General features: G+C 50.2%; 1 protein-coding gene across 1 annotated transcript; it reads right to left on the minus strand.

Moving 5' to 3' along the window:
* Positions 1 to 1,173: 1,173 nt before the first annotated feature.
* DNAJB12 (DnaJ heat shock protein family (Hsp40) member B12) lies at positions 1,174 to 20,666 on the minus strand. The gene is made up of 9 exons (XM_062001221.1): positions 20,498 to 20,666; positions 16,526 to 16,700; positions 14,968 to 15,113; positions 11,704 to 11,889; positions 9,639 to 9,718; positions 8,498 to 8,607; positions 5,195 to 5,367; positions 4,316 to 4,459; positions 1,174 to 3,066 (listed from the first exon to the last, which is right to left on the minus strand). The coding sequence occupies exons 1-8, from the start codon at positions 20,628 to 20,630 to the stop codon at positions 4,338 to 4,340; spliced, it is 1,125 nt and encodes a 374-aa protein (XP_061857205.1). The 5' UTR covers positions 20,631 to 20,666; the 3' UTR covers positions 1,174 to 3,066; positions 4,316 to 4,337.
* Between the last annotated feature and the right edge of the window lie 768 nt (positions 20,667 to 21,434).

Genomic DNA, 21,434 nt, shown 5'->3' on the forward strand with positions numbered 1-21,434 from the left:
GTGACAGCAGGTGAAGCTTCACATCTATTTATAGCAAACTGGCCTTTCTGTGACAAATTTGAGGGGGGATATCAAGGTCCCTGGGGTTTGGTAGCTCTCTGGAAGGTGCCAGGACATTCGAGGGAGGCTGTATTTAGCCTCTCCTGGGGCAGGGGAGGGAAGGCAGAGCGATATTCTGGGACTCAGGAGACAGCAATGGGGCTATTTATGGCACGAGCATCGTCCTGGGGCTCCTGGGTGCCATCATGGTGACGGAGAGAGGAAGATTTTTTTGAGGGAGGCATCATCAGCAATAAGGCAAATGAGGCTTTAAAGCCCAGTTAATGCTACATGCTCATGTTTTGCTATACAGAGGGGATTGGCAGTGATGGTGGGAGTGGGGTGGTGGTGAGGGTGAGGAGTGGGGTCCTTGTTCACTACCTGCTGGAGGAGGCAGCTTGTGGGACACCTTGCTAATTGCTACTGCAATTAAAAACTTGGGCTAATGAGCTGCCAAATGGGGAAAGAGCTAATAGGCAGCCCAAATCACCATCACCTTCGCTGAGCAGAGAGGGACCAACACACTTAAAGCACAGAGCATCTCCCATTGCTGCAGGCAACAAATAACCCGAAATGCAGCAAAACCACCACAAAAATCTGAGGTGCAGCTGCACTTTTCCAGAACTAAAACCCCCAAAATGGAGTGGGGTCTGTGCTGGTGGCAGGGGGGAAGTTTTGTGCCGGACTCTCCCAGCCAGTGTTGCGAGAGGCCCGTGCGCTGACTCACCGCTGCTGCTGGGAACCCAGCACCCAGGGGAAATGGAGGCGACGTGACCCCTGGCCTCTGAGAGAGGAGGAAAAAAAAGGGAAAAGAGAGGCGAAAAAACCCCATCTCAAACCCTCCTGCCTTTTGGTGCATGGGGCTTGGGAGGAGGGGAGGGGTGGCTGGGTCAAACCAGCCTCAGGCGCTGTGGGAAAAGCCTTTCACTGCCCCAGGGAGGGGAGATGTGGGAAAACTAGCCTGATCTGGGAGTGTGGACCCCAGTTTGAAGCAAAGACGCCCTGCAGAGTGGTTGCCACCACTCATGAGGGCACAGTGTCCTCTCAGTCTTCTCCCCACCCTTCCCTCTCCCACGCAGGCCTCCCACTGAATTTCACTTACGGATCCGCTGGACGCCACCATCAGCCAGAGCCTTTCACCTTATAAACATTTATTTATAGATGTACAATTGTATATTAATTCTAAATCAAGAGATACAGCCTCTATCAGCATCCATTAGGATCTACGCCCTCTCACTCGTTGTTATCCATGGGGATCTACTTGAAAAAAACCCAACAAAATCATCTGAAGGTTTTGGCTGGGCACAGACTGCTGCCAACATCCTGTTTGTTTAACCCCCTCCCCGTGACTGCTTCGTGCCTGCTAGCCTGTGCCTCTGTGAAGAGCTACTTCCAAATGCCATACTTCCCCCCATCCCTCCCAAGGGTGGAGGAATCGCTTAAAGAAAATGGAAAAGAAGAAAAAAGCCCCTCAACTTGGGAGCAAACACAGAAGTCTGTGGGAGAACAAGGCCTGCAGTTAACAGGGACATTGGCATTCTGCAAAATAAATAAAGAGCTGACAGCACATGGGATTCCTAACAGCAAAGAGATAAAATTGCTCTCCCTCTCACCTCTCCCAGTCCCTGCCACCCCTCCTGGGAGCCGCCGTGCTGCTGATTCATTCCCCGGAGCGTGTCAGGGGGTTGGTTCTCACTAGAAATGTCTTCAGACAAAAGTGAACTGCAGAGTACTATAAAACCAAAACGTGATGCAGTTTATTCCGCGGAAGGCGGCTCCGCTCGTGCTGGGCTTTGCTTTGAAGAGATGGCTCCCAGCGGCGGCCCTGCCTGGCCAGGACGCAGCAAGAGCCGGGCTGCAGAGCTCAGAGCGGGTCCAAGGAGAGATGAGGTGCTCCCTCTCACCTCCCCCGGCCAAACTTCTTTCAACAGAAGCAATAGAAAGCTCTGTTTCTTAGGAATTAGCAGGATTTTGCAGGTCTCCTCCAGGAAACGTTAGCAAACGGGAGTGCTGGTGGGGGAGGAAGCCCAAGCGTGGGCCACGCACAAAGGCGAGGGCAGGTGGAAAGCCCTCTGTGCACGAACCAACGCTGCGCACTGATTACGAGGCAAAATGAAAGCAGACTCTGCAAAAAAAAGAGTGACGTGCACAAATAAAACCCGACCACTGATGAGCAAAAACCATCCAGGACAATCCTTCCTGTCAGCGCGGGCAACGCCAGGGCTCAGCTGACCCACTGCGGCTTCTGCCCACACTGCAAACCCACACCACCAGTCCCAGCAGCCTGCCCCATTTCTTCGTTACCCTCCCCCTTCCCCCAGCTTTGGAATTTCTTTTATTAAAACCTGACAGGCAGGAATCGACATCCCCAGCTGCCGAACGCTGCTGTCCTCCAATGCCAAGCACAGGAACTGCAAAGCCACCCTCATCTGAGTGTGTGGGGCAGGAAAGCACTGCAGAGCGAGACCCCCGGGAAGAGGCTTCCCACTTCCCTCTTCACCAAACCGGGCACAAAACAAAATAATTTAATCATCCAACCCCTGCATAGTTTAAAAGTACAACATATATACAGCTATAAATTAATTCTAAATAGATTATATTTTCTTTTTTTTTTTCCTTTTTCAAGTTGTCTTTGATCACCAAATTGTCTGATTTCTCTGTCCGTCGGCAGTGATCGGGGCCGTGGCGAAGGGGCTCCTTCTGGTTCGTGCATTCTGCAGTTAGTGGGTGTTGATTTACACTCTGTGTCTGCTCTCGGGGCTGCGGGATCCCAGGAACGACGAGACTGTCGCATGCCAGCGGTGCCAGAAGGGAAGGAGGGAGACAGGCAGCTGGACTTGCTGTCCCGCTCGCTGCCCGGGACGTGGGTGGAGCGGCGGAGACGGGCAGAGAGAAGAATGAGGGCAGTTGTGCGTTGCTAATTCTCCAATTCCATTTTTTTTAAGATAAGGTTTGATTCTTTTAAATATCAAGTCTGTCACCTCAGCTCAGTGCACTTCACCAAAAGTCTTCAGGCATGTCAAGAGTCTGGGAACAGAAGCGGGAGCGGTGTCAGTCTCCGGACAATCGCAGATTACCGCACCTCCCCCTTCCTTCCCGCTCCACTGCCCCAGCACAGGCAGCAGCTTCTACAGTCCCAGCGTTTCAGTCTGCACAGGCCCTCTGCTTAAGAGCAGCCCTCTTGTCAGACCAGGGGTAACAGAGAGGGGCTGACAGAGAAGCGGGTAATCAATGCCTATCTCTTGTGAAAGAAGAGGCACAGTTGTCAAAAACAAGAAAGCGGGCGTATCAAGATAAGAAGGGCTCCAAAAAACAGGATACACCCAAAGAACACAACCCAGATTTGCTTTAAAAGCCAAACTTTCAGAGGCGCTCCCTTTGCCAAGGAAAATAAAACCGGAACAAAACCTCCTCTGCTAAACCTCCTTGCTTGTGGCTACAAACAGAGCAGCTTCACCTCCCATTTATTTTCCACAGAAACTCTGTTTTCAAATAAATCTGTCATAAAAGAGACACGTATGCTTTATGGTTGTCCCGGCGGTACCTGGTAGGTGAAATCAGCCCAATAACTGAGCAGAAAAATGACTCCACTCTGTGCCGATTCCTTCGTTATTTTCCTGCCACTCTCTTATAAGCCAGCACACACACTCTCATGTGTGTCATCTGGGCTCGGTTTAATTCCAGCTCTCCAACCCCTGAGTCCTCCCTCCAGACCCCTCCCTCAGCTGTTTTCACTTTGATTCCCCGTTTGAGGCTCTAAGTTACTTCTACAACCTGCTGTGAGCTCTGGCCATTTGCTTTGTTCCCCTCGAGTGTCATGGGAAGGCGAAGGGCGGGGGAGGAACATCTGTTTGGTAGGAGTCCGTTCCTTGTCATCCTACTGCTTCAAGTGCCAGGGGATAACAGCTTTTTCAGTAAAACAGACAATAAAGCCACCAAAAAAAGGTTCATTAGAAGGCGTCGGCTGGCTGCCACGGCCAGCACAAACCCTGCCAACCGGCCAGGGTTGGAGGGTTGTTTGCTTCCTAGAGAAGCAACAGCGACAGTGCCAGAGAAAGCAGGGAGCTCGGAGAGAGCCGAGATTGCTGAGAGGCAAACTAAGCAAAAGCCACTTCCCGAGGAAGGCGGGTATGCTTGGCAGAGGGGGTGCTTCCCCCCGCGATGTATGTGCATCCAGAGGAGACTGGTGAAGATCTGCATCTCAGATAGAGATTTAAGTATGAGAAGCACTATGGTGCCCTGCACCGCTGCCAAGGGAAGCGTCACCGGCTCGTACTTAGCCCTCTGCTGAGCGGGGACTATCCGTGCAGGGAGGCTTGAACATCTGACAGTCTGTTACAGCTAGGGGTGCCCATCTTCTGTGCTCGCTGGTACAGATCCGAGTCCCCGAAGTAGCGTGCCCGGTACAACAAGCCTTCCTCTGCAAAGGGAAAAGCCCAGCGTTACGGATGCCGCGTGGAGGGAGGCCCACCCGCCGGGCCACGGCCCCCCACGGGCTCTGCTGGGAACAGCAGGCACCACGAGTTCTCCAAAGCGAGACGAAGCACAGGATGAGCTGAGGAAATGCCCTGTGCCCTTCAGGACAGGATGGGCGTAACGTGTGCCAACAGCTCGTGTGTCCCCGGGAAAGCCTTAGGAACCCGACGGGCAGAGGAGCCGGGTCACCCCGGGACTTGGCAGACAGTTTGCTGCCCTCCCCACACTCCGCTGCCTGGCTGGATGATGTCTCATGCTGCCTGCCTGGGCACTGTCCCTCCCAACCCCACGTGCCTTCGCAGCCCTCTGAGCAGGGACACTGTGGTCCCCAAACAACTGAAGTATCACAAGGAGCTACTGGGGGAGGCTCCTGAAAATGAGACGACTGCAACCTTCCTCCTCTGTTGGAAATCAGTGATATCCTACTGACAGGGCAGGGGAACCTCCGGGGCACGACTCCAGTCTGACCAGTTCTACAGTGGTATTAAAAACCAAACCAAAACAAAAAACCCTCACATACTGGATTTGTCAAGAAATCATAGACAGAAAAAAAGAAGGTCAACACTACAGGAAATGCACTCGCACCGTGTTAAGGTGTAACTTCAGCATGACTCAGTCCCTAGTTAAAGACCTTTCTGAAGCCCCCATGACCCTCTGCTCCAGACCCCATGTAACTCACTCTGCTGCTTCTCTTTCCAGCAGTTATTTCGAAGGTTTGCAATATAATCGTCCTCCACACTCCTTTCCACGTTTTTCAGGTTCGTGCCCGTGTATTCGTCTGCAAAGTTCTCAGACACGTAGTAGCTGACTTTCAAGTGCTCTGTCACCCTCCTGTGTATGTGACCCACGGACCTGGTTCAGGGAGAAGAGGTGTAGGACATGCATCAAAAGCAGAGCAAAAAGCTCCTGGCTCATTAAGATGCACCAGATGCTACTGTACCAAACTGCCAAAAACGCACGTCACTCCTGTGCAGCCACAGACGTGAAGCTTTGGGAAGAAGAAGCTTTTCTGGTGGAAATGCAACACCAATACAGGGAGAGAAAACCTGCCAGGCCTCTAGCCAGGTGGGCAGAGCTCTGAACATAGACATAACTCCAAGGCAGATTGCCCAAGGCCTAAACCCACTTAAAATAAAGCGTTCATTAGAATTTTCAGCACTAATTAAATCTCTCTACAATTTCCTCACTGACGACACCATCATCTGTTGCTGGCGCTGAGCCTCAAGGATGGTTGTGAAGATTGGAGGCTGATGTTTATGTGGTGCAGGGAGAGAACAGCCAGCAAGGCAGAACCGTGCCTCTGTGAGGGAGCATGGCGGTGCAGAGACCAGGGCAGAGCAGGGGCTGGCTCCCACAGAGGAGCAGGCAGTGCTGAGGCAGGGGCAGAGCAGGGGCTGGCTCTTGCAGCCCCCTGGCAACTCCCCCTCTCTCAGCAAGGCTGCCTATGGGTTGAACCCAGTCCCCTCCACTATCTGCTAACCCCAAGAGTGTCAGCTTCCTCTACCACACCACATGCCACAAGAAACACTGTGGCTGCAAGAACAAAACTAGACCTGCTCTGCACTCAAGCCTGCAGTGACTAGCACAGAAAGCACTTTCTAGAAGGAAATCTCTTCTTACCCTTCCCCCATGGATTTGCATTTCAGACAGAGCCCAGTACTTACTTCCCCCAGTGAACAGGCAAACCTAGAGATACTCTCTGGGGTGTGTTTGCAAGCTGTAATGCAGGACCTGTGCCCAGACCCTGGATTCATCAGGAACTGCTCCATCTGGAGACGTGCCCAAAGTTTCCCATAATAAATACCAGCTGGCTGCTGCATTAAAAGCCTGATTCTTAAGCCAGGTATAAACATTAACTCACTCCGCTCACCCTTCAGTCTGTTATCAGGGTTTACAGGAGTGATTTTAAAAGACTCCTGCACATTTCATGGAGGGCCAGGACTCAGGGATGAGTGGTGGGTAAGTGGGTTGATCGAAACACTCTCTTGGCATTTTTCAAGAGACAGGCTTGTGCCTGCTGGCAGAGATGCAGTCTAGAAGCAGCTCAGCTCACTGTTTTACCTGTCAAGACAAAGCCCTAAGCTCTCCCAAAGTTCATATTCCCCTTCTGCATAAAGATGAACTACTGAGGCTCTGAAGTGTGCCCTCAAAGGAGGAGTGTGTGAGCTTGCAGGGCTCCAGCAGCATGCTGGAGTGTAAAGCATGAAAATAAGGGCAGGACCCGGCGCAAGAAACCTGCCACCTGAAGTCATATGTGCAATTAAGTCAGACACGATCAATGAAGTGTTACTGAAGAGCAGGGTGGCACACAGCCCCACAGACAGACAGGGCTTGTGGCAGAAAGCTAGTTTTCAGGAGAGATTGATAAAGGCAGCAGACTGTCAGCTCTTTAGGACTCTGCCTTTCTCAGGGGCCTTAAAATCTGTCTGCTGTTGAAATCTCACCACGGTCAAAAGCTTCTCCCCTGCTGCTCGCCGGGTTCGGTGCAGCGAGCTGCGGCTTTCTGCCGAGGGAGAGGCGAGCGCAGCGTTCCGTGACATCAGGCTGCAGAGGCGCCGGGCTGCCTGCGCCAACCAGCGAGCGAGCGAGGCAGGACGCGGGCAAGCAGCCCCGCCTGCCGGCACAGCAGCCTCTGCTCCACAGCTCCCGGCACTCCAACCGCCTCGGGCACTCGGCAAGGGCTACGGAGCACTGTACCGGCTCATTTGCCACTCTCGTCCAAATTCAGACTTGGAAATGGGTTTGCTTGTTGCTACACGGAGCCAGGCACAGCACGGGGGACCAACCGAGCAGCAGAGAAACACCAGAGGCTCAGTGATGACCCCTCTGACGGCTGACACAGCTGGAAGCAAATCTCTGCCCGCTCAAAAGCTGCCTTCCACCGAACATCTTCTCACCCCACAAATCACCTCTTCACCACTATAAACCAAACTAGTATACATATACAATGCTTAACTTCATAGTCCTAGCATCAGCCACAGAAATAACATCCCAATATCTTTAGCCTCTCGGGATAACCCTTCACCACGCCTCCTTCAAAACCGCTCCATCTTTGAGTTCCAACCACTAATGTCTTTGCTTTGGACCCACAAGCTAAGCTGGGCTTTACAGATTTTAACATCAATGATAGCAAATACTGTCATTTGTGAAACTACATGGGGTCCACTGGCTGTAATTCAGTTTACCCTCTTTAAATGCACATAAGGAACTCCTACTGAAAACACATTAAGCCTTTGTCAAGAATGATGCAAGCAGCCAGAAACCCAGCCTGTTTTCCCATTCTTTGTTGGCACTGCAAAATGAGTAAGGAGAAAGACTCACTGCATTTGTCAGCCAAGTGAGCAGATCGGGGCATTTCCACAGGATGTAGAATGAAACAGCTTCACTTAACCATTACAAATGTCTTACTGCTTCGTGGTAAGATCATAGTTCAAAACCAAGGGATTTCTCTGGCAGTGTCTTTTACTCTACAGGAGTGTCTTTTATTCCTTCTTCTCTTCCTCTAGTACTTTGTTCCAGGCTTAAAATGATGCTTTCACAAAGAACCAATCTGGCTCTTCTTTTTCACACCCCAATTTAACTCTACATCTCAGTTCCTTCTGCATACAGGCTCTCGGTGCTGTGCTGCAGTCCCTCAAAGTAATTATGTCTGTCCCTTTCTAGGACAGACAGACCCAGCTGTGAGTGTGGGCTGCAGAAGGTGCCTGTCAAAGAACATCCTTCCCTAGGCAAGTGAGCACTCTCCCACCTTCTCCACATCTTCCACCTCAAAACCACAAGGTTTGAGAACCAGGAGGCCCTCACTGATGTGTGAGGTGTTTGGCAGCAAGTGCAATGCTGGGATGAGATAAAGCAAAAAAACCCACAAACCCAAAAGACAGGAAAAACAGAGAACCTAGATCCCTACCCCCTCATGCCACTCTGCCCTCCAGAACCCAACCCCCTCCCCAGCTACATAAATTTTAGAATAAAAGGTACTAACGGCCTTTGGCTCAAACTGTAGGGTGGGCTGGAGACCATCATCTGGCTGAGAGCAGACACAATGATCAGGATGAGGATAGGCATCAGCTGGACAAACAACCCAAGGCCACCCTGAAGGAACAGAAACACACAGTGGAGAGCCATCTATACAGTTGTATGCAAGGATCGTACATCATCGCTCTCCCTCCCTCCCAGCCCTACATGACCTCAATTCTCCTGCTTCTTCCAGGCATTTGGCTTGGGAGCCATCCCAAAATGACTGGTGGGAACTCAGCAGCCCACAGTTCCCCTCCAGAAAGGGTACTGTGACTCTGAAGCTCCAAACTCACTGCCCCTCCTCCTGATGTGACCAAGGGCAGAGGGGACTGGCAGGTGGAAACTTCTCAGTGAATTTCAAAAGCCTCATGCTTTTCTACATCACACATGGTTTCTGTCTTGCTTGTGCTAGTGAGCAGAACTGTTTTTATGAAAAGCCTTCTCCCCTTTTGAGTGTCAGGTGAAAGGAATTCTCCTCTCAAGCTCATCTGAGCTCCTCCCAGCTACAGTAGAGTACACTTTCCCCTTTAAGCTTCAGGAAACGTATCTTCAGTACATAAACCTGGTCTCTGAAATAGTTAAGTCCTTCATTCTCACTTCTCTAGACCAGAGTGCTTGGAGTGCTGGAGATATATATAGATTTTTTTGAGATGGGACAACATAAAAAAATAGCTCACACTATAAAGTGTCTTCCTTGGTTAACTAGGCATCACAGATTAGAAACATCCCATCTTCAATACTGGAATAAAGGGGAGAATGAGTTCATGTTGGGAGGTGCCATGAGTATCCATATTATCTGAACAGAGGATTCACCTTTTGAAATGACAGAATTAAATCAGAAAGGTACACTACACTGGGAGCACTGTTTTAAGACACACCAGAGGTTTCTCCACTGGACAAGAGTCCCAGGAGAAGAGCCGTCAGTCAATTAACCTGCCACTTGGTGTTAATGCTGAAGGCAGCTCGCTCCCCACGCCTCCAGCTTTCTGTCCAGGGGCATGGAGACAAGCAAGACTGTTTCTCAAGGCAGCCACACCAACTAGCTCACAACTTGACTATCAGAAAAACCTGTTAGACTCCCAGTCCCCCGCCTGTCTCCCACTTACGTCGCCCTGATGCTCTCGCCTGTCCTGCCTCTGATGGTAGGTGTAGCGCATCCTGCCGTTGCTGTACACGTGAACGTTACCTGCAGTCAGAAGAAAACTGTTACTGAAAAGTCATAGTACATTAAGATAGTGCTGGCTGGCCAGGAGGGAACCACAGGAGGTGACCACATTCTGCCAGTCTCACCAATAAAAACACAGCAGGAAAGAGCAGACTGGGTGCTGGCAACAGCAAATTCAGGGCTTTTAACTTTGAACACTGTCAGAATGGGCTTGATCTGTTTCTGTGGCTTGTGCCACATTCAGCAAAAGTAGCAGGACATAAGTGACTGTAAAGGAAGGCAGGCTCTGCTCACACATGGGTCTACTCTGCTGTCAGCACTGCACTCGGCTCAGCCCACCTTGGGCAGGCAGCAGCAGGCCAGCCAGACCAGAGTGGGAAGGTCAGCACATCCCCACAGCCTGTGGGGCTGTTTCCAGGCTGGAGCTGGGATGGTGGAATGGGGATCTGACAGACTTGGCCTATTCCTGAGCTCCCTGCACACATCCCAGAACACCAGGTGTATGTCCATGGCTTTGGTTTTGGTGAGCAGGTCCCACGGCTGCAGGCCCGACTCAAGCCTAACTCCCATCAAAGTGACAGAGATGGCTGCGGCTATAGGGCGAGGTGGGTATAGGACTCCACAGAGGATTGGAAGATGAATTCATACCAAAAAGTTCTATTTATCACTTGAAGCCAACATTTACGAAATGAGCTACATAAGCCACAGCTGAAAAAGGGGTATTCCTAAGCTGTACTGAGCAGGTATGTCTGAAACCAAACTGGTGGTGGGCACAGAGATCCATCTGTAGGATTTTGCAGGATCATGTGAAAACCCAAGTTGGAAGAGACCTCAGGAGGTCCAACTTCCTGCTCAAAGCAGGCTCAGCTACATAGACGGAGTGCCTTGTACAGGCCTCCTGGCTCCAGATTGAATTCACTTTAGATTAAAGCCTATTACAAAAATAAATCCTTTTGGAAGTTTTTGCACCCTAAAAGCAGAGCTCTTCCATGTCCTGTTTTAAATGTCAAAACTACAGCTGAAAAGGGAGATTGGCTGAGAAAGCTGTCCTGAATTCTCTTGAGACAGTGAGGGAAGGAAAAAACCAACAGAGCTAAAATAGCAACACCTCTCTGACAAGTAGAACACAAATGCTGCAAGAGGCTTCAAGATGTCTCTGCAAGTATTTGATGTGTGTGAACTCTTAACACGCCAGATAGGAAAGAGCTACCAGATTCAATCTTCTCAACTGAAACAAAAACAGTAATTTTTCCAAGTTGGTCCCCAGAGATAAAATAACTGCTACCTGCACTGCCACTCAAATACAACCAGAGCAAATACAAGGCAGTCTTCTGAAATGCCTTTATCCTTATACTATATCTGTGTCTTTTTCATTGGAACTGATCAAGTGAAGGAACTTGGTTCTTTCCTGCTACCCAAACCACGATCAGCACTGTGGGTAGACAGGACACGGATTTTGTTTTCAGTTCAAGAGGTTTAGACTATGCTCTAGGAAGAATACTTTTCTGTTTTTTTTACAGGACACAGTGGAAAGAAGGAAGTGGACACCAATTTCAGAGAAACTGCTTTAGCTGTGTGGCAGAGCAGATATAGATCAAGAACCAGGCCCAGGCGTTACCATAGTTTGCTCTGATGAGAAGACTTAACTTGTAAAACCATCAGGCAGAAAAGCCTCCTTTGAAATAGGATTATATTTTGCAACTAGCCTTAAAGCAAGTAATTTTTTGTTCTAATGTTCAACCCAACCTAGTAACAGCTAATGTTGCCAGCATGCAAACAAATACCTGAAGCTGGGAAGAAGTCCAGTTCTGATGGTATTACCTGCTGGAAGATAAGTTCTCAAAGTACTTGTCTGAACAATTTAAACAACTCTAGGTGTTTGGGTCATGTCTGCAGGAGACCTCTCTCTTATCAAACTCCACAACCCTTGCGCGACCAAATAAATCACTACTGCCGTGTCAAAAGGATAGGGTCCTGTTCAAGGGCTTATGGTTTAACGTGCTTACTGGATGGAAAACCACCACCAAAGAACATGTTGAAAAGGTCCTCGGGGGAGATGTCTGCCTCAAACCCGCGGTGGAAGTCCGAGTGGCTGTGCCCGTGCCGAGCAGTGTTGAGCTTCTCATCTCCAAACTGGTCATATTGCTTCCTCTTCTCTGGATTGCTCAACACGGCGTACGCGTTACCGATGGCTGAAATATCGACAATAAGGAAGCAATTAGCTTCTTTCTTCTGCAAATAATACATTTAGCCCTGCAAACTGCCAGGACTTGCCTTTCTCATTACATAAGTGAGGTTCTCAACTACCCACATCTTTCCAACAGGCTATTTCAGTGGCATGGCACTAGTACCTGGCACACTTCTCTGGCAAACCCAGACAGAAGGAAACCACACCAAAAGACTCGATGAAAAAGGCTTTGGTTAATTCAAATGACGAAGTTATGGTGATGTGACTGATGTGAATTCGATACGTGTTCCTAGAGAAACCCCCTCAGGTGAATGGAGTGGTGAACGGCGAAGGAAATACTGGTAGTACAGCAGCCACACTTAACTTTCCCGTAATTAAACTTGTTATTTCCTTTGAACAGCTAATGTCCAAATCCTTTGGCCCTAAGCAATTGCATAGGAAAATATGACTTTAGCTGACAAATTTTATTCAACAGTAGCACTGAGGGAATTCAATATGATAGCCTGAAACCAGAACTACAAAGAATTAAAATACAAGCTAGATCACTGAAAGAGACCTTAAAACTTTCCATAACATCCAGCAAGGAGACCTTGGCTAAAAGCTGTGTCTGTCAGCTACAAGTTTCAAAGTTTCCAGATGCCAGAAGTAAGGTGCATAACTACAAGGATGGTTAACCAGTGCCCATGTTAGTGGTAATGTACTGGAAACAAACCCCCACCAGTTCTCCAGGTCACTCTTTTCCAACCTCAGCATGTTGGAGCCTTTCTGCCAGAAAGTCAACCTGCCACCCTCCTACTTCTGTATATCTATCTCAACACATTCCAGCTTACCAAACTTCCCATCTGTACAGACCCACCTGAGAGCCTCCCTACATGAATGCAGAGCCTGTTCTCTCTCCTCTCTGTGTGACAAGAATAGCAGTAGTTGCCTAGTGCGTAAAAGGCAGAAGTGCTAGAAAATGGGGATACCCTTTGGAAATGCCCTTTGGAGGATGTTAACTGAACATTTTCCTGGTAGTCAGATCGAGGTGTACGGTTTCTCCTTGGACTAGAGATTTGGAGTGTGGAAGATGTAATGTCAATACACTCATTTTCCTTCTTGGCTATAATTAGTGCACACAGAGCAAATGTTCGTACAACCAGGCAAGGAAGCCAGACAACCAGGACTGCCTCTCAGCATATTATCTTGTTCTTTCAAACTGTGTGGTTAAGCAATGGAGATGGAGTCAGCTGGTTGTCTGACTTTCTGCTGACAAAGCCCAAGAAACACCTCATTCCAAATCAGGATTCCAGCCCAAAGTAGCCAGGTTCATCTCTTTTTCCAACATCAGCCAAAGGTAGTGATGCAAATCTGCTACAAGACAGACTGCAGCCGACTGCAACTATGGACTGAGACAAGGTCTCAGGACAAGACATTAATGTTTTATCAGCTATCACTGGGAAGATGAATGCCAAGACTTCAGCTTATACACCAATGTAAGAAAAAAATTAACTAAAATCTTCATAGCAGTGCACATTTCCCCCTTCACCCTGTGGAACCAAACAGGTGGACTTCAGTGAGCCCTGCAAACTAGGAGCTCAGCTCAGGGGCTGAAGGACAGGGGAGCCAACGAGGCAAGGCTTGGAGGAGAGATAACCTGAAAGCAGATAGCTCTGCGGTGGAGGATAAAGGGCACCTTGCTTAACGCACGACTTCTGGCACGTAACTCTTGTCAAAGCCTTTGGCAAACATCATTATTTCAGATTACAGGTGAAGAAACCTGCCTTTCGCCACTTAGCAAGGATTGAAGGATAAAGTACCCAAAGGCAGCTCCCTGCACATGCGCCAGAGATGGGTGTCTGCAGATGCTCACTCTTTCCTCTGGCCCCCCACACTGCAACGGGCTCTTCCAAGTAGCTGGGGGTTACTTCAGTATTTGCTAACAGCAACGTACTTATCGGTTATGGATTTAAGTCTTAAAAGGCTTGAACAAACCTTACATAAGACTTTTACTGCTGAATTCATGTCTACTAGAAGCTTACCCCGAATATTGTGTCAACACAGGCTAGCCTTGCTCCCTGCTCCAGTAGAAGTCTCACACGTTTCACCCCTACGACAGTCAGAATCAGACCATGCTACTTAAATGCTTTAAGACTGCAAAACCAGCTGCTGTACATCAAGAAGTATCAATGGTAATAATCAAACTCCCACCGTTTGCAAGGGAAAATGGGGTTATACGTTCCAAGCAACAGCATTTCTCTTGGAAAATTACTCCAGTTTCAAGGTATCTTATTACCCAGGAAACACCCCTGTTGCACTTGCAGGGAGGCCCTGAGAACTAGGCTCTTTGCAGCAAAACTGGAGCTCCTGGTGACCTTTTTTTGAGTTCTGGCTGGGCTCAGTTGTTTGGCTGGTGCAGTTTCCCCCTAGGTTTTTCACTTGGGTTTGCTATACACCAGTTCCACCCACAGCCTTTCACAGCAGCCGGGTGTTGAGCGTCTGCCTAGAAACCTGAAGGCTTACTGGCTGCCTGAACTGCTCAATGAGTGGAAGAGTCTCAATACCAGTTCTGAAGATGAGTTTCCTGTCACTAGGACTGCTTGGTCCTCAAGGTACTCATTTCTGTCAAGGTACTTGTGAAGTCAACACCTGCCTCTGGTGCTGCACAACTTACTGGGTCTGTACTGGACTTGTCAGAGGTGCACCCCAGCACCCATCCCATGTTGGATGCCTGCAGGACTTGCAGCTTCTCCCTGCTAGGTGAATGCTCCTGCAGCTCTCCAAAAATGAGGGAATTTCCTCCTGAGCAGCGTGGCAGGAGGCTGGAGTGACACACAGGAAGATTTGCTATGAGAAAGAGAAGGAAGGCTTCTCCTGTCCGACCAGCAGAGGGAAATCCTATCTGTGCTAACATGTGTTTATTATTTTAAACTTATACTTTGTTTATAACCCAAGCAGCTCAGAATAGAGACAACTTTACAAAGAAGAGCTTTACTTCACTCTACTTGACTCATGAGGTTGTTTTCAAGAGTTCTTGCTAGCTCAACTCAACACCATCACATGACAGTTGAGGGCAAATCACCAAACTGGAAACATTCTTTACCTTTAAATGCCTCCGTAGCCCCTGGTGCATGGTTCTTATCTGGGTGAAACTTCAGTGCAAGTTTCCTGTAAGCCTTTTTCAGGTCCTCATCAGAAGCTTCTCTGTTTACTCCCAGAATTTCATAGTAATCTTTGCATTGCTTTACCCTGCCAGTAGAGAGGGGAGAAAACATGGACAGTTAAGTTTCACCTGTGAAAATGACTTTGCATTGAATATATCAGCTCTGCAACACCTCAATCATCACAGTTTCGACTGATGTTGTACAATGGACTCTGGTTTACTCAGCTCTAGTTCCTCACAGGGTGACCCAGTTTTTGTCCCAGACTCGCTCCCGCTGTGCCTGAGTTACGAGCACACAAACACTCCCACAGAACAAGTCAAGCCAGAAGAGGCAGAAGGGCCTCTCCTCAGGCAATGAGATCACCCACACAGGAAAATGCCATCGGCAAATAAGCTTCAGATTCATCATCCTCACGTTTTGGAGGCAATTTGGGAGGGACCACAAAAGTTAGTCTGGGATCTGGAGGATAGCTGGGCTACTGGCTTTTTCCCCCCCTGGTCTCCTCAGATTCAGTTAATTCACAAACCTAAAAATGCCATCAGCTGAACTCCAGGGGGAAAAAAAGAAGAGGCTGCTGCCCAGGCCTGTGTGTGCAATCCAGTTCACTCTGGGTACACTCACAGCTCAGGGATGGTTTCTGCTTCTCACATGACTTTGATGACACAGCACACAGCAGGCTGGGTGTTGTGAGCAATGGATGACATAACAAGCATCCCCGTGCGTCCACTAGCCACAGCAGTTCTTGTGCAATTCAGACCATACCCATAACCTTAAACAAAGTTTACCAAGTGACTGTGCCTGAGGTTCAGTTCCTCAGCTTCAGTATTTGTAAATGGTAAAAAATAATAAAGGACAGCTTGAAGCAGGGTTTGGTAAACAAGTGACTGGATAAATGTGTCCTGGGACTTTCCAGTAAGAGCTTTAGAAGCATAAACGTATTGTGCTAACAGAGTGAAGCATCCTGTGGTGGATTTCTACTTTATCAGGCTCTAAGAGAGACCATGAGCAGAATATCATCAAGAGAGAAGAAGGAGGATATGTCACTTGCCCTGTCACTTGCTGCTAGACCAAAGCTTAGAGTAGAAGAGTTGCCTGCTGCAAGCCACGAGCCATGACTTTCACCCACGGGACCACAGGAGCACACGGGATTTTCCCAGCGCTACTGAGTAACACTAAAGCAAACATTAATGTGAAGTCCATGCGATGAATACATCCCAAATGCCTCTTTGGACCTCAGCCAGGAAGAGGCCAATGTGCCTATAGTTCCAGCCCTCGTGCACACCTTCGGGGTAAAAATCTCAACTCTTAAGAGACTCAAATCAGCTGACCTCAGGGCTGCTCTAGGTATAAATCCTCCAAGGAATGCTTTTAACAGCCAGACAGTTAAAAAACACTTGATAGCGTTCAAATCTTTAAAACACCGTGAAAAACGGACCAGCAGTACATGACAAACTCAGACAAACTGCAGGCTAAAGGCATGGAGAGCTGGACACACACCTCTTCACTGCATCCACCTGATCCTGAGTGTAGCCCTTGGGGGCCTCCCCACCAGCCTCTCCGTTGGCTGACGGGAAGTCTCTGCTCGTTTTCTTGAACTGAGGGTTTGTGGACTCCCGGGACTGGGACTGGCCATTGGCTGATTGCTCATTCTTGTTGAGTGACTCGAGTAGAACTGACATGAGAAAAAGAAAGAAAAAAAAAAGGAAAACAAAGTTAAGATACTGCCAAGCTCAATCTGCCCTTCCAACGTTCTCATAAGGAGACTGTTCTTCACATCTGGCACCACTCTAAGAGCCCTCCACCCTTCATCAGAAAGACCCTCACTTTTTCACTCAAGGAATCATTCAGCTCTAACTGTTTCTTGCCCAGATATGAGTGCTACAGTTGAAGTTATTGCCCGCTTCTCCCGAGGCAGCAGCCTCCACCAAAACCCAGCTTGCCCAGCCGGCCAGTCTGGGAGCCACAGCAGATTACCAAACCAGCACACCCTTGCCTTCTTTTCTTTTTTCCCCAAACTCTCTCTAACAGTGAAGCACTTCCATGTTTGTTCTCTAGCACATTATAAAGCATATCATTCCTCTTTACCTCCTGCTTTTGAGAGTCTACTGTGCTGGGTAAAAGATGTGACAATACCATATCTTTAGAGAGCTTAGAAAACACTGTCATGGGATGTCAGCCACATGGGGACACTCCCCTTCTGGGGACAGAGAACTGCAGCACTGATGGCTGTCAGCATGGCAGGACCTGTAACATGTGGATCAGAACGGTGCTTTGTGCTCTTGCACTTACTTATGTATCCAATGTGTGTAGAAGCAGCTGTGAAAACCCTGTTCTCTCTCGATTACTGAATATGAATTGCATAAATTCACTTCCCCTTTTCTTAAGTGGGGTGAGTATGTGCACTGGGTAAACTGCTGCAGACTATCAGCTCCTCCTTGCCAGGCTCAGACACTCTCCTCTGTCCAGGCACTAAGGCTTGGCCTAACTGTACAGGTGACAACACTGTGAAACCAAGTGAGTCTCCTCTGAGCACAGACAGACCCTTCTCTCGTGCATTTCCCCAGCAGCTGGAGAGCACAACCTTTTTGAACTATTTATATATATATATTTTTTAACCAAATATCAGGCTGATCTCTCCATCCCTGTAGTTCTAAAGGGGATATATACTGCACCCCTGTTGTAGTGGTGCAAGCAATATTCACTTGAAGACAGAGTCTAGGTAATGCACATGCAGAGACGTACACAGGCAACATAGTACAACCACCAGAGTTGACTCGAAGCCACCCTTCCTTTGCTAGCCACCTCCTTATATGCTGCTTCTGCCCATGAGATCACCCAGGGCCCAATTGATTAACTTGCAGCACCTGTTTCTGAAGTAGCTTGCCAGCTGCATTAACTTATCCCTACCATCTTTATTCAAGCTGACTGGTCCAAGCCACATTTGTGTCTACACACCCCCATTCAAAAGAACTGTCACATGTAATAGGACTGAACCCAGACGATGTTATTTATGATGGCATCAGGAATCTGACGAGCTTGCAGTCCTTTGCCCAGAGCCCAGAACTGAGAAGGATGTTTCATCTCCTCCTGCAGATTGCACATTACAGACCTTGCACTATGGGGGTATTAGCTTCTTGATGAAAGCACAAACAAGGCTTGCAGGCCACAAGATCAGCCAAGATATCCTATCTGCCCTGCAGAGCTTGTAGGGGCAAGAAAAAGTGCTTGGTAATCCAGCAGCCTACACAGGCACTTCTCATGACAGTGGGCTAGTGAGTGGTAACTCACTCACTGGATGACATTTTGAGCTTGGGGACTTCACAAATTTCAGCTTTCAGAAAAAATAAATCCTTCCCTCGCTCATATTTACACCAATAGAGTGTTCACAACATTACAGCCTTTGCTTTTGTCCCATCCAAACCTGAAGCAAACCACCAGGCACTTTTAAACCTTGCCTCATGTGTCTGTCCCTCCCACCCTGCTCTTGCTGGTTTAGGCTCAGTTCCCTACCACTTGCCAAGAGATATTTTGGTAATGTGGTTCCCTAAACCAACCACAGAAGCCCACGTATAGTCACAGCTCGGTCCTGTTTTGCTCTACAGACCCAGTCCTATTGCTTTCGCACCCCAAAGCCATCCTGGTCCTCCGTGCAGTCACAGCACAGTGCAAATTCACGAACTACTGAAGCATAGACTCCTGAATTAGTTTTCAGTTCTGCCAACTCAGCAGCTCACCGAACATGTGACATGGATCATTTTTCCTCGCTTATTAGCCAACACTTGTTCAACTTCTGTTAATTTTTCCAAAACTCCCACTTACGGTGACAGTGGGACTTTGTCTATACCGGTGTGCTGGGCTGCGTGCATGTGGGAGAGGATTTTTGCTGAAATCCCCTTGCAAAACCCTCTGCTGATCCTGTGACGACACTTGTAAGAACCAGCCAGGGTCAGATTTTGAAGTACCAGCTGCGCAAGGTCCACATCTCTGATTGTTGACAAACCCAATGTAACTCAGGAGAAAGAGATTTCCCAGGAGCACACAAACTATGGAAAGACTCAGTGACTGCAGGATCTCTGGCAACATTTCTCAACTACAGACCCAAAGTACACAGGTGAGCAACCAGCAGGACATCAAGCGAAGGGTCCTTGGACAGCAGCTCAGATATGAAACTTGTATGAGCAGTTTTGTTGGGCCTGGACACAAATTAACACACTGTATTTAATATTACCCTGCTCTGCTGCACTCTTACCCCTGCTTTCCTCACTTGTGCTCCAGTTCTCTAACAGTCCTTATCCCACTGTTTTCCTCTCCACGCTTTTCCCCCAAAAGTCCTTTTCCTACCCAGTAATTTCACAAAAGTGTAAAGTCTGAACAGGAAGGAAAATCACATCACAAGTATGCGAGGTCTGTGTTTATCAGGAATGGGAAGAGGCCTCGTGCAACCAAAGAGACGATTACAGGAAGCCTCAGACTGTCCCCAGGTCAGACAAGCTGCAAAATGCAGCAAACAAAGAAACACTTGGGTAAGCTCTGTCCAAGTAAAAAAAGGGAAAAAAAATTACAGGTTTGGTTGCTTCTACAAACAACTTCCCATCTGTTTTTTGTGCCACAGGAATGATGTACACCACAAAGCTTCCAGGAAATTAGATTGTTCCGCAAAACCTATAAAACTGGCAGAAGGTCTTCAAGAAGGAAGGTTGCTTTTACGTGGGCTGAAATGAACTGCTGCAGCTGTGCTGGGGCAATTGATTAGGGGTACAAGGCGAGGAGCGATGCTTGCTTAGCAGAACGGCCATGGAACACAACAAGCATGCTCAAGCATGGCAGCTAGACCAAGGTCCACCTGACTGCCTGAAAACTCTGAAACCTCGTCCTACCGCTCCTGGGGCCGAAGTGCTCAAGGAATGCATTCGGCCCAGGGCCAGCGCGGTGGCACCTCCACGTGAGGGACGCAGCTGCAGGACAGCCCAGACGCCAGGAGAGGGACAGGGGCAGGGAGGAGGCTTTGGGCAGACCCGTCGAGAACTTCTCTTCGTCCTCGCCGAAGGACGAGGGTCGGGCCACGAGAGAATTTCGGGAGGTAGCAACCGGCGGCGCTCTGCTGCCAGCGCAGCCTTTCCCACCTCCCCTCTGACAGCACCCCTTCCCTCACATCCCCGGCTAACGCGGAGACGGACGGCAGCCAGCAGCCCGAGGGGAGGGGAGGGGAGGGGAGGGGTGGGCTGCGCCGTGCACTGCGCGGCGCCGGCCCTGGCCCCGTCCCTTCGGCAGCGGCGCCCCGCGGGCCTTGTAGCGCAGGGAGGCGGCGGCGGACTCGCCTGCCCGGCGTGCCCCGCTCCGCTCCCCTCAGCCCGTGGGCGACGGCGCATGCGCGGGGCGGGTGAGAGGTCAGGCGCGGCGGCGGCGCAGGCCCCGCTCCCCCGGGCGCCCCCCCCGGCAGCGCCCCCCCGCCTCCCCCCAGGGGCTCACCGCGGACCCGCTGCGAGGGGTACAGGCGCTGCGCCTTCTCCAGGAAGCGGCGGGCCTTGTCGGGCTGGTTGGCCTTGGCGGCGGCCAGCGCGATGCCGATGCACCGCTCCGCCTCGTCCCTGTTCGACTCCATGGCGGCGGCGGCGGCCGGGCGGGGGGAAGGGGCGGGGCGGCGCGCGGCCTGATGGCGTCACGGGCGCGGCGAGGCGGGGCCGGGTTCCCCCCGCGCAGACAGCGCTGTGGCGGCCGGAGCCCCCCTGCTCCTGCGTGCGGCGGCTGGCCGCGGCCACAGCGCGCACCCGCGACTGCGGGAAGCGCCTCCCGGGATGGCCCGGGCAGCGCCGGCCGGGCGGGGGGCAGCTCTCGGGCAGCAGGGCCTGCACACGGCGCTGCGCCGTTGCGGCTTGCCGGGGGCCGATTAGGCACGCACGGCAGAGGCGGATTTGATGAGTGCAACGGGCTTCGTGCTGCCTCAACATCCTCTTTCTTTGCAACACGTGGCCTTTCCCTGGACGCTCCGCGGCTGCCCAGGCGCAGCCGTCCCTGCAGGCAGGACGGGAGAGCCTGCACCCCCCGGCTGCTGCGTGCAAGGTGCGGGACAGGACGGGGATCAGCACCCCAACAGAGCACACTCGCGGCAGGCCACCCGCAGGAGAGGAAGATGACAGGAGGGGATGCAGTCCCCACCTCTCACTGAAAATATTCTAGAAGTGTTTCATTCCTTCAAAGAAAACCTGGAGCTTGTGGCTGTTTTTAAACACCCACAGAGAGGGCTGCAGTCTCTGCAGCACAGAGGACACGGCAGATTCCCCATGGGGCCATCCCAAAGCGGAGCAGTCGCCTGGAGCTGTCTGGCAGCACAGAAGAGCAAAGGTGGCATCTCTGACCTTCCCAGCGCTTACTTCAGGGCTCTTGTCTTTCCAGCTCTAGAGAGTCA

Source organism: Colius striatus, chromosome 8, assembly GCF_028858725.1.
Source record: "Colius striatus isolate bColStr4 chromosome 8, bColStr4.1.hap1, whole genome shotgun sequence".
Classification (NCBI taxonomy): Eukaryota; Metazoa; Chordata; class Aves; order Coliiformes; family Coliidae; genus Colius; species Colius striatus.

Bases quoted from the DNA above. Each gene is read 5' to 3' on its own strand.
- DNAJB12 (XM_062001221.1), bottom strand. From the start codon at position 20,630: ATGGAGTCGAACAGGGACGAGGCGGAGCGGTGCATCGGCATCGCGCTG. The intron at 16,701-20,497 runs GTGAGCCCCTGG...TTCTCATGTCAG, and splicing joins CCCCTCGCAGCGGGTCCGCG to TTCTACTCGAGTCACTCAAC. The intron at 8,608-9,638 runs GTAAGTGGGAGA...CTGTTCCTTCAG, and splicing joins GGCGAGAGCATCAGGGCGAC to GGTGGCCTTGGGTTGTTTGT.